Here is a 16,142-nt window from a genome sequence, read left to right as displayed (position 1 = left end):
CAACCTCAAGATATGCATCCACTGCTTCCACTTATAGAGGAAGAAAGAAAAGACAAGATGAAAATAAGAAGGCTCAAGAGAGAATATCATAGCTAGCATAGTATAGTGTGTTGGTGTGGCTACTCTGGAGATAAGAAGATCATACCAACTTATTTGGCTTTATGTTTGTGTTCTATAAATTCCTCTTCAGTCTTCTTCTCTTTCACGTGATTTCCAGAAAGCCAAAGAAAGAAAGACAAGAAAAAGTTTGAAACTTTTTTTTATCTTACATTGATCCCGAATTTGTTCGGTTTCTTCTTTCTGACAATGTTGGAACTTCAGCATTTTCGGTTCTGCAACTGACACTTTCAGCAAAGGCAACACCTTTTAACATTTTGGTGTTACTTGGTCACTTCTTACCAACATGGCTTCTTACACATGGTTATGAAGAATAAAAAAACTCGAATAGCATTGACAAAACTGCTGCGTTGCACATAGTAGCAAATGATAGAGAAAATAGAGTTTACGTCATTTCTACGTATTTAACAAAAGGGACGATGTTGATGCAAAATTTAATAAGTGAGGACCAATTTGAAACACTTTTAAAATGAGGGACTGAATTGAAATCATTCAGCAGAACTAGGGACAAAATAGGTTATTAAACCTAAATTTAACTTTCTATGTTTTTATTAAATAATCCAAAGAAAGTTTTTTTAAATTTAAAATTATTTAACTCCATGTAATGACCTGTTTATGTGCCACGTGGTTATTTAATGCTACCTCACCATGACACCAAGCAACACATTTAACGTCATCCACAACAATTAACAACAGGGGCATTATTGACTCAATTTTACATAAAAAAGGACTAATTAAGCTCTTCCAGAATACGAAGACCTAATTGACACGAATCTGCACAAATAGGAACCTCCGAAATGATTAAACCTTTTTTTTATTACGTTAGTATATTAATTTTTTTTTAACCATTTATATTTTTGTTTGTAAAATTTAATATTTATATATTCTTTAATTTTAATTTTTATGTTATGTTTTAATGTTAAATAAAATTTAATATATTTTCTGAGTATATTTTTATTTTTTTATTTGTTTGTTAATTTTTTTTGAATTTGTTTTTTTTTAATTTTAAAATTTTTATATATTATTTATTATGTATATAATTTTACTTAATTTTTTTATTTTTGCTTTTGAATTTGTAATTTTTATTAAATTATTTATTTAATTAAATAATAATTATTAATCGTAAATTTTATTTTCTTACATATTATTTTTTTTCTTAATTTATTTTATAATTTTTAATGTTTTTGTTATAATTTGTAATTATTTAAGTAATTTTTTTGTTATTTTATTTATTTCTTTATTATTTTGTTATTAATTTTTTATTTTTCGATTATTTATTATTTGTTTCAATATTTATTATTTTGTAATTATTTATTTTTTTGTATATAATTAATTAATAATAGGGTTAAATATGTTTTTAGTCCTTAAACTATTGGTCGTTTCTGATTTTCGTCCCTCTTTCAAAGTAAGGTACAATTTGGTCCCCATTCTTTTCGAAAACGTTCGTTTTAGTTCTCGAAAACTAACACCGTTTAAAAATTTGGTCCTCATTTAGCAACAAAATGAGGACTAAAACCAAAATTCCGAGGACTAAAACGAACATTTCGAAAAGAATGAGGACCAAATTGTACCTTACTTTGAAAGAGGGACGAAAACAAAAAACGACCAATACTTTAGGGACTAAAAACATATTTAACCCTTAATAATATAATTGGTTAATAATACAATTGGTTAATAAAAATGGTTAGAACTAGAGGTGCATCATCTTATCGTGTTGAGGCTTCATCTTCTCGTGGTGAGCCATCATCTTCATCACATGATGAAAGGAGACGACCTACGACATCTGCTCGTAGAAGACGTGTAGAAGAATATCGCGTGGACGTTATTGATGAGCATGATCATGAGAAGCAAGAAGAGTTTATATATCAGGGACATGGTGAGGATGATTATGTTGAGTAGGAGGATGTTCAGCAGCAGGATGACTGTAATGAGGAAGAATATGAAGATGAAGATGAAGATGGTGGATTCCCAGGAGGTCCACATGACACCTCCTTACTTACCCGTTATACCCAACATGTTGCATTTGCCATATGGCAAGGCCGAGTTAGTCATCATCCTAAATGTTAATTGTTCATTAATTGTTAATTTATTTTTGTTATATAATTTTGTGTTTTTATGTAGGATCGAAGGGGGATCAAGGTGATCTTTAATGGCCAAAAGTTGAAGCATTTTGGAATGTACCATGAGGCTATTGAGCCTTATATCTCCATGTCGGGGTTGGGTTCCTTAGTGAACCTATCATACGAGTATGTCGATCATGGATTGATCGTTTCCCTTTCGGAGAGATGACACCATGAGACAAATACTTTCCACCTCCCGATAGGTGAGATGAGCGTTACATTAGATGACGTTCTCAATCTACTCCACCTACCCATCATGGGTCAATTTTGAGAGGTTGAGGAGTTAGAATATGATGAGGCTCGATCTCATATTATGGAGCTGCTTGACGTGGACCGGGCAAAACTTTAGCTGAGATGAAACAGTTATGCGGTCTAAAAGTTAGGCTGAGCTGGCTAAGCTTTCAACTCAAAAAACAATCAAACAATAAAAGTGAAGTGAACAAAATGCTACTGTGACTGTGATCAAAGTGAAAAAATGGAAAGTGAAAAAATTGGAAGGAGGAAGAGGAGTGCATGTAGGCTAGACATTTAGGGTTATTAGTAGTTGAGAGAATTATTGATGGTTAAAAAATCATTAAGTCATTATTAATTTTATTTTAACTTTAATAAATGAATAACAAAACAGTAAAATTGGAGAGTGAAATAGGTGAGGAGGAGCCTGCTCCTTTTTTCTTTCAATTGAACACGCTTCATGATGTGACTAACATATGAATGAACTGATCCTTCTGACAACCTTCACAACCAGGTATTTTTCTCCGAAAGTTCATGGAAACCTCTCACACAGATAACGTCTCGGGTCTATATGACTCGGTGGGTGTAATTGGGTAAGAATTTTTAGTTTAAACTCACTTTTTCTCTTTAGTTTCTTGAACCTGAAATTTTTGTTTGTAAAGTTTTAATTACAAATATGACTTTCCGTTTTCGAAAATTGAACATTTTTTATTTGACTGTTAACATAACATAAAATTTAACACAAGAAAAATTGCACACTGGCAAAATCATAAGGATGGAAAATAGATTTAAGAGACGACTTCTAACATTTGCCGTATAAAGGAACCTATATTCTATTTGATTCACACATATATTTTTTTTATAAATAAAAAAATTTATTTTTTTTAATGACTATGAATGATTAGGTGGTCGTATTGGGTTTCAAAAAAAATATAATTCCCATTTTATTTAGACTACGAGTTCTCCGAAGATGAAGTTGGCACTTTTAGGTCAACAAGTTGTTTTGTTTTTTGCTTGGATTCCTCTTAGACCAAAAATTAACCAGGATCACTTTAATCACGGTGAGGGGTTTCTCTCGACCAAAAACGGGGGCTCTCTGTTTGTGACTGGATGCAAACCTTGATCATGCTCAACCAAATTCTAAGATGGCTGAAGAGACCAAAGGTACTGAGACTTGTATGTCTTGCTTCATCTGTTGTTGGATTGCTCTGTTATGCACTCAGTTCCTCTTTCAAGTATTTACTAGGAAACTGGAGCTGGTGGAAGATGCTTATTTATATTGTTTTCAGTTTCATCATTTGCCTAGCCGTCTTGTTCACACCTGCAAGGTCGAGCTCCACCTCTCTCCGGTTGGAAGCTCATTTGGCATTTTTGGTTCTAATAATCACTTCTGTTTATTCCTTTTTCTTTGATAACGTGGTGAAGGGTAAACCTGATGCATACAGTCTCATCTCTTGTGCTGCTTTTGCTACCATGTCGCTTGGCTTGTCAAATCTCACTCAATTTGGATTCCAGATCGATCTGCTATATTTCTTCTGCGGAGGTTTAACAGTACAGCTCATGAAGATCAAATTGTGGTTAGTCACTGTTGGAGGTGGTTTCACTTATTCCCTCCTCCAGCTTCGTCACTATCCGAGCTACACACAAGGGGAGAATCTTCAGCTCTTGAACCAAAATCATGTGATCATTCAAGTCGATGATTCAGGAAGAATTAGTAGTAGCAGTCCTGTTATCATGGAACAACAAGCTAATGCTGATGTCGGTAGTACTCTAGGCACCTCACCAGAAGATGGGGATCTTATTCAAAGCAATTCAACTTCAGAAAATGGAAGCGTTGATGATGGTCTTTTCGTCCAACAACAGTTCATCAACTGTATAAAGGAGCTTGAAAAGGAGAATCAGATGCTTGTTCCCATGGTTTGTAGTCACGTGGAGAAATACCTTAAAGCCGTGTTTGACTCCAACGACAAAGACAAGGACCAGATTCAAATGTTGGAAGTACCGGTTCCAGACGTCAACTTGGTGATGGATGCACTTCCATTTGAAATTATAAGCCGCCTTAAAGAAATCGTGAAGCTGATTGTGGAAGGAGGTTTTACGGAGGAATGCAGCGACATTTACAGCAAATGGCGAAAGGAGTTTGCAGAACAGTGTCGGCGGACACTTGGGTTGCAATTTCAGACGCCCAAGGATGAGGACGTTGAGAAGTGGTTAAAAACGTGTAAGGCAACTTCGAAGATACTGTTTCCCAATGAAAGGAGACTCTGCGATTACCTCTTTTCAGGGTTCTCTGTCGCTGCGGATGCCTTCTTCGACAAGGTTTGCAAGGAACTGACGATTGGACTAGTGAGTTTTGCCGATACCACCATGACAACTGGGAATTTGCCGAATCTTCTGTTCAACATTGTCCCTAAAATGTCGAAGCCATTGGTCGAGTTGACACGGGAGTCCATCTCACCGATTTTGTTTCGCAAATTGTCGTTTGTAAATGATATTCAAGGAGTTCGGCAAAGATTGGCTATCCTAAACAAGTTGAGGGAACTTACTTATCCCAATAATGTGCAGGCACCTGTTACTGATGGAGGGCTTCATCTGATTACTAAGAAAGCAATGGACCACATCCATAAGATAGAGCAAAAGTTTGGCTACCGCTTCGCAAATTCTTCATTTTGGGTGGTGATAGGAAGGATGATTGAGTTGTTAGAGAGCGAATTGGAAGCCAAGTCTAAAGACTTCTACGCTGACCCCGCCCTGAGCTCTGTTTTTATGATTAATAATCTCAGCTACATAGAACAAAAGACGCATGATTTGCAATTCGACGATGATTTCCAATTCGACGATGATTGGTTTCGAACAAACAAAGCAAAGGTGGAAGAAAACTACAACCTGTATCTAAGAAGTTCGTGGAATAAGATGGTGGACTTTTTGAAGGTTGAGACGAATGAGTTGGCGGAGGCTGATGTGGTAGCGGAGTTAATGAAAGAAAAGCTCAATTTGTTCAACCTGCACTTTGAGGAGACATGCACAATTCAGTCTACATGGACTGTCTCTGATAAGCGACTGAAGGAACGAATAGTAAAGTCCATAGAGGAGATTTTGTTACCAGAATATGGAAAGTTTTGTGACAGGTTTCGAGTTGTTTTTGGTAATCAAGCTTATCATTATATTAAGTTTGGATTTCTAGACATTCAAAATTGTCTCAGCCATTTGTTTCTTCTAGATGATGAGATGACTCTCGAAGACAAGAAAACTGTATGAAGTTTGCAATAATTTAAAATACAAAATTTCATTGTTATACGTGATGTTTATAAAATGTGTTTTACTGTTTTTCTTTAATTTTTAGTTAGTATATTTCCTTTAAACCATCTAATTTCTAACATATTATGTTGTTGATCTTTTATATTTGTCAATAGTCCCTTGTCGTCCATAGAAAATACTGTAATTAACTCGTAATAATTATATGTGGTAAGAATGAAACTTTTCTTATCTTTCGTCTCTTTGTCTTTTTCTTGATATCAATATTTATCTCTGCAAATGTTTTTTGAGAATATATATATATTAAAAAGCTAGCTTTAACAATGTATTTCCACCACACTTAAAAACAAATTACAATTGTAAAAGACACGGTAAATGTTTTTGTAAATAATAAAAACTGTACAATGATAGTTGTCTTTTGAATCATCATTGAGTGGAAAACAATAATAGTTTTTCATTGAATTGTTATTAAAATGATGTTTTCCATTGAATTGTTAATAAAAACAGTACAATGATGGTTGTCTTTTGAATCATCATTGAGTGGAAAACAATAATAGTTTTTCATTGAATTGTTATTAAAATGATGTTTTTAACAATTATTTGGGAAAAGATGAACATCTTATGATTTTAATTAATTGTTAAAAAATAACTAAGTGTAAAACAAAAGTATGTTTCGTCCGATTGATAATATTTAATCTCCACAACAAATAATAAAAGAAGCATAAATGATATAACACTATACTGTCTTAATTTTTGTACAATAGAACATTCTCATCAGATGATAAAATACATAGAAGTAAATAACATCGTATAACAGAGAAAATATATTAATACGTATTCTATGCATTGTAGAGAAAGTTTTTCACTTTCATTTGTCAAAAATATTTGTTGGCTAAAAAACAATATATCATAAGATTTCTCTAGTAAAGAGATAAAAGATGTTTTTTTTTCCACCAAATTCCTGAATAAAAAATTATCTAACTATGGAATAACTATCAATATAAATTGTATTTTAAGATTAAACAAAAAAATGTACACTCTCCAATAAAATAATAAAAATAAATACATTAAGCTATTGAAATATTGTTAAAATAAGGTAAGAACATTTATTTTTGTATGGAGTGCATTATCACAATCAAGCTCCTCAAGAAAAAAAACATTTTAAAAGTTAATGTTACTCAATAATTAGTGTTTCGAGTATGGGTTGAGAATCATAATTAATACTCTTTTATATTTTTTTGTCAATCATTTAATATCTTCTCAAGTCTGCATTATAAAGTCAACCTCAATCCTTCCTCTTCAATCTCCTAAATCAGTGGTGAATACTTACTAAAGGTACTCCAATCCTTAAGTTAGTTATATATGTCTAATTGTTTAATACAGTAAAATCTCAAATTTCTAATAAATACAATCATTTATCAACTTATATTATTTATGTATTTATAGGTTTCGAGATGAACTTTTAATTAGAACTGATCTAATCATGACCCAAAGGTCAATAAATATGTTTTACCTATAAATGTATTGGATTTGTATTATTGGTGTTTAAAAATGATTACACCCATCGACTTACCAATAAACCGTCGGGTTTACGTAAACTTAAAGTTAAGAACGTTCTTTCAATATTTTTAAAAACATTGACCAAACAGTGACATTAACTTACCTTCTTCAATTCTATATAAAGAAAATAAAAAAAAATAACAAAGAGACCATGTTACGTAATGTTAATAGATAATAACTATTTTGACCATTTAAATATTCAAATTTATTTATTCTAGATGATTCTTTAAATTATATTTGTAAACAATAAAACAAATTAATTTGATATTATTAAAATACACATAAAAAAGTATGTGAAAAATATAATATAAAAAATTACATTAAAAAACTAATGAGTTTAAGCAAAATATCAATATATTGTGAAAATCATTAGTATACTTTTAAAACACATAATATATACCCATAAATAAATTTGAATATTGTATTATCATATAAATAAGCTATACACCTACTAGTTTATAAAAAGGTTAAATATGTTTTTCGTCCTTAAGTATCACACGATTTTGGTTTTAGTCCCTACTCGAAACTTTGATGGTTTTTAGTCTTCGTAGTTTTGAAACTATTAGTATTAGTTCTTAAAGATGGACGGCGTTAAGTTTTAGTAGATGTGGCAAACGACGATGCCAGATTTGAGGCCAGTTGTGCTCTGCACTCTCTGCCACGTTAGTTTTCTTTTCATTGATGAGAATAAGTGGCACGAGTTTTTGATTCAAATCAGATTAAGAATTAGGGTTGTTAATTGGGTTCTTAATTAAGGAAGAAGAGCTTGTTGCCATTGTTGAAGAAGAGGAGGAGCTGAAGACAATGAAGGACCACATCGACCCTAACTCATCACAAGCGAAGTAGCAAAAAACGCGTGACTTCAAGGACCTCGTGGGAAGCTTCTTCTTCGCGGCTTCGGTTTTCAGCAAGAAATTGCAGAAGTGGCAGCAGAAGCAGAAAGCGAAGAAGCAGAGGAACGGTGCTCTTCTAGTGGAGAAGCTGATCGGGCGGCAGTTCTAGGACACGCAGTCGGAGATCGCCGACTACGGCTTGGGCGGCGGTCTTGCGACACCGATCCAAGGTTTTCGCTGGACGCAGGGCGGTTCTCCCTAGACGCGGGGCAATTCTCGCTTGACGCTGGGAGGATGTCATTCGACGACCCTCGGTACTCACTGGAGGAGCCATGGGCATCGTGGGACGGTTATTTGCTCGGACGGAACAATTTTCCGAGGATGTCGACAATGCTGTCAGTGGTGGAAGACGCGCTGGTGCAACATGTGATGAGGACTCATACGCAGATTCCTGTGGAGGAGGAGCCGGTGACTGACGATGAGGGCGTTCCTGGTGGGAATGCACAGACTAAAGAGTACTACTCTGGTTCGAGTTCTAGGAGGAGGAAGAGTCTTGATAGGTCTAATTCGGTTAGGAAAAGTGTTAGTTTGGAGGTGGACGAGTTGACTAACAATGGAAGCGGTGGTGCGAACGAGAATGAGAATTTGAATGTGAATGTGAATGTGAATGCTAAGATGGCTCCTTCTAGAGTGGATTATGTGGAGGGTATGAGAATGAGGTTTAATGAAAGGGAATTCGGGTCGAATTCAATGCGGGAATAAAAAGATTATGTGCTTGGTGGAGAAGTGCTTATTAATCTGATTTCAATCAACAACTCGTGTCACTTAATCTGATCAATAAAAAGAAAACTAACGTGGCAGAGAGTGCAGAGCGCAAAGCGCAGCTGACATCAAACTTGGCCTCGCCGTTTGCCACATCAACTAAAACTTAACGCCGTCCATTTTTAAGGACTAATACTAAGAGTTTCAAAACTACGAGGACTAAAAACCATCAAACTTTTGAATAGAGACTAAAACCAAAATCGTGTGATACTTAAGGGACGAAAAACACAATTAATCCTTTATCAAATGAAATACTGAAATATAAAAAATAATTATAAATTTGTAAGAGATGTAACATGATTCCCGTCTACCTTAGAAATAATATTTAATATTTTTTAATTAAAATTTTAATTATTTTTTAAAATACAATACAAAAAAGTTAAATTTTATTTTTTAAAAATATTTTTTACACTATATGTATATCAATTAAAAATAATTATTCATAAAATCAAAATAACAATAATAATGATTCTTACTAAACATACTAAATAACACACTTGACTAAAATTCATTTAGTCTCCTCATTCTAAAATCATTTAACACTAAGTCTATTTAAATAATATTCACATATTATAATTGACAATTTAGTATTATAATTATTATCAATAATGATTTATCCTATAAAAGTTAACTAATATTATTTAAAGAATACTCATTTTATAATAATGAAAACGTTCATAAATATTTTAAACTTTTTCAATTATTCCGAGAGTCCAGATGGATCTCCCTTTTTCAGCTACAAAAAATCTCGTTCAAGCTAACAAAGAGTTTTCAATCTCAATAATATGAATAATAATATGTAAAATAAATTATAAAAGAATATCAATAATATTATAAACATAATTCAAATATTTATCAATTTAATAAATTAATATAAAAAAACGTGCCAACATACGAATTTCAAGCTAGTTGAAAAAAAGGCGAGTTCGCAAAGAATTTTGAAAAATTAGGATACCAGCGTAATTAGAAACAGAACGTGAGTATTTAACCTTTTCCATTTCCAGTTTCTCTTCTTAGACTTTGTCCTTCCATACACAATCTTCTTCATTTTTTCTTTCAAATCAACACGCTTTATGAGTGTCTAACATGTGAACTGAGGACTCTCACACTCTTCAGATTCCACAAGTACTACAAGTTCGTGGAATCCACCAACAGATATAACGTGTGGGGTCTTGATGGATTAGCAGCAAGAGTAGTTTAGTAAATTCACTGTTACAATATATAACCATATATATTAACATTTTAAATTAAAAAATAGAAAAAAGTTAATAAAATATTATTTCATGAAATTATCATGTAGAAGTATTTTTTATTGAAAGTGTCAATGATCAGTCCACAAATCATCTCTATTTTTTTAAAGTGGTGATATATGGTAATATCTTTAAAAAAAATTGCATTAAAATCTAAAATAATAAAATTTTAGTTATATTTATTAATATTTAAAAAAATTGTTAAATGAGTATTTTTTTTGTTAGAAATGTCAAAAGAGATGTCAAAATCCCTCCCAGAACCTGCCCCAGCCATCGACCCCACCGCCGCCCTGTTCTAGATATGCGTGTGGGGTCTATACGACTCGACCAATATGACTCAGACAGTGATCTTTTTTTTCTTAAATTCACCACAAGGAGGCTATCTGTTTGTGATCGATGAAAGGTTGGATGAATACGATGCCCATGTTCAGCCAAATTCTGAGATGGATGAAAAAACCAAAGGTACTGAGACTACTATGTCTCGCTTCAACTGTTGTTGGACTGATCTGTTATGGACTCAGTTCGTTTCTAAACCATTTGCTCGGAAACTGGAGCTGCTGGAAGATGTTTCTTTATATTGTTTTCAGTTTCGTTGTTTGCCTTGCCGTATTGTTCGCACCGGCAAGGTCGAGCTCCACCTCTCTCCGGTTGGAAGCTCATTTGGCATTTTTGGTTCTAATGCTCACTTCTGTTAGTATTTTGAAGGTTGTGAAAGGAGTAGTTGATGTGGTAGAGAAAATGTAGAGATAGTAGAATGTAGAAGTAGTAGTTGAAAGAAGTGTTGTAGTTGTCTTTAGTTGTAGTAGATGTTAGCTCATACAAATGGTAGATGTTGGCTTCATACAAATGGTAGAGTTCATGGGTATTTATAGACCCATAGATTATTCTAGAACATACTAGCCACAACTTATGTGGAATGTTCTAGATTTTTACCTATGTAGAATATACTTGATTTTTCTTCCTATCTTAGGTTTTTCTAGAATATTCTAGAACTTGTATTACATTTCAATTCTTCTATTTAAGGAGCTTCTACATTCTTCTAGAATTTGCATTACACTTTAATACTCCTCCTTAATGCAAATTCGGTAACTCCAAGCATTGTGCGCAGTAGTTCAAATCTTGGTCTTGGTAATGCCTTCGTAAATATATATGCAATTTGGTCTTCTGTTGGACAGTACTCGAGTCGAATTTGTTTAGTTGTCTCTTCATCTCGAATGAAGTGATATTTAATGGCTATATGTTTTGTTCTTTGATGATGGACTGGATTTTTTGCTATTGCTATTGCCGATTTGTTATCGCAATAGATAATAGTCGGTCCATCTTGTGGTTCACCCATTTCTTCAAGTATTCTTCTTCATAACAGTTAGGCTCAATCACGGCCATATTGCAAGTTTCATATATGTCTACCAAAGATCTTACTCTTCTTGGACTAGATTCAGGTGAAGAATCTTGTTGTGGAGGTGGAGAAAGCGTACCTAAATTTTCTTCCTCTTCTTGAGTTTCTTCTTGAGATTGTTGCACTGGAAGTAGAATGTTGCTTTTAACAACTTTTTCTTCTTCCCAATTCCAAGAAGCATTTTCATCAACTTCAACATCTCGACTGATGATGAGCTTTTTAGTTTGTAGGTTGTAAACTCGATAGCCTTTTGACTGTGTGCTATATCCCAAAAATATTCCTCGTATAGTTTTGTCTTCAAGCTTGTGCCTCCTTTGATCAGGAACATGTATGTAGCAGATAGATCCAAATACTCGTAGGTGTTTAGCCGATGGCTTTCTCCCACTCCAAGCTTCAATAGGAGTCTTATCTTGGACTGCTTTAGTTGGACATCTGTTTAGAATATAAACTGCAGTGTAAACTGCTTCAGCCCAAAAAGTATTAGGCATACTTTTCTCTTTCAGCATTGATCTTGCCATCTCCATAACTGTGCGATTCTTTCTCTCTGACACGCCATTTTGTTGTGGAGTATATGCGACTGTAAGTTGTCGCTCTATGCCTTCATCTTCACAGAATTTGTCAAACTCGTGAGATGTGTACTCCTTGCCACGATCACTTCTAAGTATTTTTAGCTGTTTTCCACTTTGCTTCTCAACAAGGGCCTTGAATTTCTTGAATACTCCAAAAACTTCTGACTTTGCCTTTAAGAAATAGACCCATGTCATTCTAGAGAAGTCATCGATGAAGAGGATGAAATACCTGTTGTTATGATGTGAAGGTGTTCTCATCGGTCCGCAAACATCGGTATGAATCAACTCCAATAAGTCTTTTGCTCTCCATGCTTTGTCTGTCGAGAATGGTAATCGATGTTGTTTTCCGAGGAGACATCCTTCACATGATTCATTATTCTCCTTCAAGCATGGAAGATCTCTCATCATGTTTTTCGTATATAGAAGTTTTAAGGCATGTGTGTTGAAGTGGCCAAATCTCCTATGCCAAAGCCATGAGTCATCAACTTCTACCTTCATGGCAATATTAGTTCCAGGTTTGAAGCTTATAGGAAAGCTTCTATTTCTCTTCTCCATTTTTACTTGGCCAATTTCTATCATTTTATTGTCATAAATTTTGCATGTATCTTTCTCAAAATGAAGAGAATATCCATTCTCCATCATTTGGCCAATACTTAAAAGATTTTCTTTAAGATTTGGAACTAGTAAAACATCCTTGATGAATTTCGTACCTTTCTTTGTCTCCACCATGACAGTTCCTTTGCCTCGAGACTCCACTGTGGTGCCATTTCCTAGCCGAACTTTGACATTGACAGATTTATCAATGTCTTTGAAGATGCTTTGATCTTTCGCCATGTGATTGCTGCATCCACTATCCAAGTACCAACTTCCTTCTCTACCAGAAGATTCTTGATTGGCGTAGAATAAGAGTTTCTCTTGATTATCTTCTTCCGCAAAGTTTGCTTGATACTTATTTTTATTACGACAATACTTTTCTACGTGACCAAATTTCTTGCAATAGTGGCATTGAGGTTTTCCATGATGCCAACAATCTTTTTCCAAGTGACTTGTCTTTTTACATATGCCACATGGAGGATATTTTTCTTGACGAGTCTTCGAGAAGCTTCTAGGATTTTCTTTATTTCTAGAAATTTCTTCTCTACTTTTATTTCCTTCATATTCTTTATTCTGAGACCGTAATTTTAGTTTTGATTGAAAGGCATTTTCAACCGAGTCTTCTTCATGCCTTTTCAATCTTTGTTCATATGCTTCAAGAGAGCCCATTAGTTGTGTGACTGACAATGTAGCCAAATCTTTTGTTTGTTCAATCGCGGTTGCGATTGCATCATACTTTTGGGGAATAGAAATTAAAATTTTCTCAACGATCTTTTTGTCAAGAATATTTTCCCCATAGGCTCTCATCTGACTAACTATTTCTTTTATTCTAGAATAGTAGTCTTTAATGGTCTCAGATTCTTTCATTCTTAATAATTCAAACTCTCGTCTTAGAGAATGAAGTTTAATATTGCGTACCTCGTCACTTCCTTGAAACTCCTCTTGTATTGTATTCCAAGCTTGTTTTGCACTTGTGGCACCAATTATCCTTGGAAAAATTGTCTCATCAACTGCTTGTTGAAGAACAAATAAAGCCCTTGAATCCTTCTGCTTGTTTTCTTTCAACTCCTTCTTTTGAGCTACAGTAAGAGTAGAGGTGTCTTCTGGAATATTGAATCCCTCTTCTATGATATCCCATAAATCTTGAGAGCGGAAGAATGTCTTCATTTTGACACTCCAAAAATCATAATTTTCTCCTTTGAAAATAGGTACTGGAATTGATGATGTTTGATTAGTAGTAGCCATGTGTTGAGAATATATTTGGAAGTAGTAGAATGAGTTATAGTTTTGTTTGAGGTAGTTGAAAAATTTTATCTACGCCCAGTAGATGACCGAACGTAGCTCTGGTACCACTGTTAGTATTTTGAAGGTTGTGAAAGGAGTAGTTGATGTGGTAGAGAAAATGTAGAGATAGTAGAATGTAGAAGTAGTAGTTGAAAGAAGTGTTGTAGTTGTCTTTAGTTGTAGTAGATGTTAGCTCATACAAATGGTAGATGTTGGCTTCATACAAATGGTAGAGTTCATGGGTATTTATAGACCCATAGATTATTCTAGAACATACTAGCCACAACTTATGTGGAATGTTCTAGATTTTTACCTATGTAGAATATTCTTGATTTTTCTTCCTATCTTAGGTTTTTCTAGAATATTCTATAACTTGTATTACATTTCAATTCTTCTATTTAAGGAGCTTCTACATTTTTCTAGAATTTGCATTACACTTTAATAGATAACGTGGTGAAGGGTAAACCTGATGCATACAGTCTCATCTCTTGTGCTGCTTTTGCTACCATGTCACTTAGCTTGTCAAATCTCAGTCAATTTGGATTCCAAATTGATCTACTCTATTTCTTCTGCGGAGCTCTAACAATACAACTCATGAAGATCAGATTGTGGTTAGTCATTGTTGGAGCAGGTTTCACTTATTCCCTCCTCCAGCTTCGTGACTATCCGAGTGACACACCAGAGGAGAATCTTCAGCCCGACGAAGAAAATCAACTCTTAATCATTGAAGTTGATGACACAGAGAGTGATGCACAACAAGCTAATTTTGATGTTGATAGTACTGTAGGTAGTTCACCAGAAGATGAGGATCTTATATTTCGAGACCATCTACTCACTCAAAGCGATTCACATCCGGAAGATGCTGGTCTTATCATTCAACAACAATTCATGAATTGTATAAAAGAGCTTGAGAAGGAGAATCAGAGGCTTTTTCCCATAGTTGGTAGCCACGTCGAAAACTACATTAAAGCCGTGTTTGACTCGAAAGAAGTATCAGATCCTAACGTCAACTTGGTGATGGATTTACTTCCATTGGGAATTATGAGGCGCCTTAAGGAAAACGTGAAGCTGATGGTGGATGCAGGTTTCATGGACGAATGCATCGACATTTACAGCAAATCGCGAAAAGCGTTTGTAGAACAGTGTCTACGGCCACTTGGGTTGCAATTTCAAACGCCCAACAAGGACGTTGAAAAGTGGTCAAAAACGTGGAAGGCTGTTGGGAAGATACTGTTTCCCAATGAAATGAGACTCTGCAGTTACATCTTTTCAGGGATACATGATGCTGCGGGTGTCTCCGCAGTCGAGAAAGTTTGCAAGAAAATTTCGACTGATCTACTGAGTTTTACCGATACCACCATAACAGCTGATAACTATTTGCCTAATCTTTTGTCTTACATCGTTCCTAAAGTGTCGGAGTCATTGGGCGAGCTGACACGAGAGTTAATCTCACCGACTTCGGTTCACGAATCGTCTATTGTTGATGACATTAAAGATGTTCGGCTAAGTTTGGGTATGCTAAACCAGTCGAGGGATAGTATTCACCCTAATAATGATGATATTAAAGACGTTCGGCAAAGATTGGCTATGGTAAACAAGATTGGGGGGAATATTCTTTACCCCAATAAGGAGAAGGCAGGTCTGATAGGTGGAGGGTTCCATTTAGTTACTGATTTGCTGAAGAAGAAGATACGGAAATTATAGTATTTGTTTTGGACATTTAATAATTACTATTGAATTGTATTTGTTTTTTTTTAAATCAAACTAATAAAATAAAGTTATTAGTGGAATGACTATTAATTATGGAATAATTACTTAGAATTTATTTTTATGTATTTATTTTTGTATTTAGACTAATGAAGTTGAACTTATTTTTAAAAAATTAATTAATCCTTTTTAAATTCATATTTTAGCACAGTTCTTTTAATTTACTTTTTTGAAATATTAAATTTATTTGCATTAATATTATAGTGTAATTTTATTTGAATTTTACTTTAAAATTAAAATTCTTTTAATATTATAGAGTAAAAAAAATACATAACTTGGATTGAGTAACTACATTCAATCTTTAATCAACATTGGAGATTAGAATCTTATAATAAAAAAAAATA

The 16,142-nt window shown here is 34.0% G+C and overlaps 1 protein-coding gene and 2 pseudogenes across 2 annotated transcripts; all 3 read left to right on the top strand.

The window, feature by feature from the left end:
* Nucleotides 1-1,993: 1,993 nt before the first annotated feature.
* LOC148204430 (uncharacterized) lies at nt 1,994-2,693 on the top strand (annotated as a pseudogene).
* A 710-nt stretch (nt 2,694-3,403) lies between these two features.
* LOC124826137 (exocyst complex component EXO70B1-like) lies at nt 3,404-5,765 on the top strand. Of its 2 annotated transcripts, XM_088091877.1 has the most exons (2): nt 3,405-3,632; nt 3,894-5,765. In XM_088091877.1, exons 1-2 carry the CDS (start codon nt 3,579-3,581, stop codon nt 5,724-5,726), a joined length of 1,887 nt encoding a protein of 628 aa, XP_087948003.1. In that variant the 5' UTR covers nt 3,405-3,578; the 3' UTR covers nt 5,727-5,765. The 2 variants fall into 2 exon arrangements, with proteins under 2 accessions (XP_047154852.1, XP_087948003.1); XM_047298896.2 differs by having other exon boundaries at nt 3,404-5,765.
* Nucleotides 5,766-10,596: 4,831 nt separating this feature from the next.
* Nucleotides 10,597-15,821, top strand: LOC124826138 (uncharacterized; annotated as a pseudogene).
* The last annotated feature ends 321 nt before the right edge of the window (nt 15,822-16,142 follow it).

The sequence above is a fragment of the Vigna umbellata genome, chromosome 1 (genome assembly GCF_029865625.1).
Source record: "Vigna umbellata cultivar VRB3 chromosome 1, Vumbellata_1.0, whole genome shotgun sequence".
Lineage (NCBI taxonomy): Eukaryota > Viridiplantae > Streptophyta > Magnoliopsida > Fabales > Fabaceae > Vigna > Vigna umbellata.
Note: the sequence above shows the minus strand (reverse complement) of the source record. Positions and strands in the feature narration are given on the sequence as shown.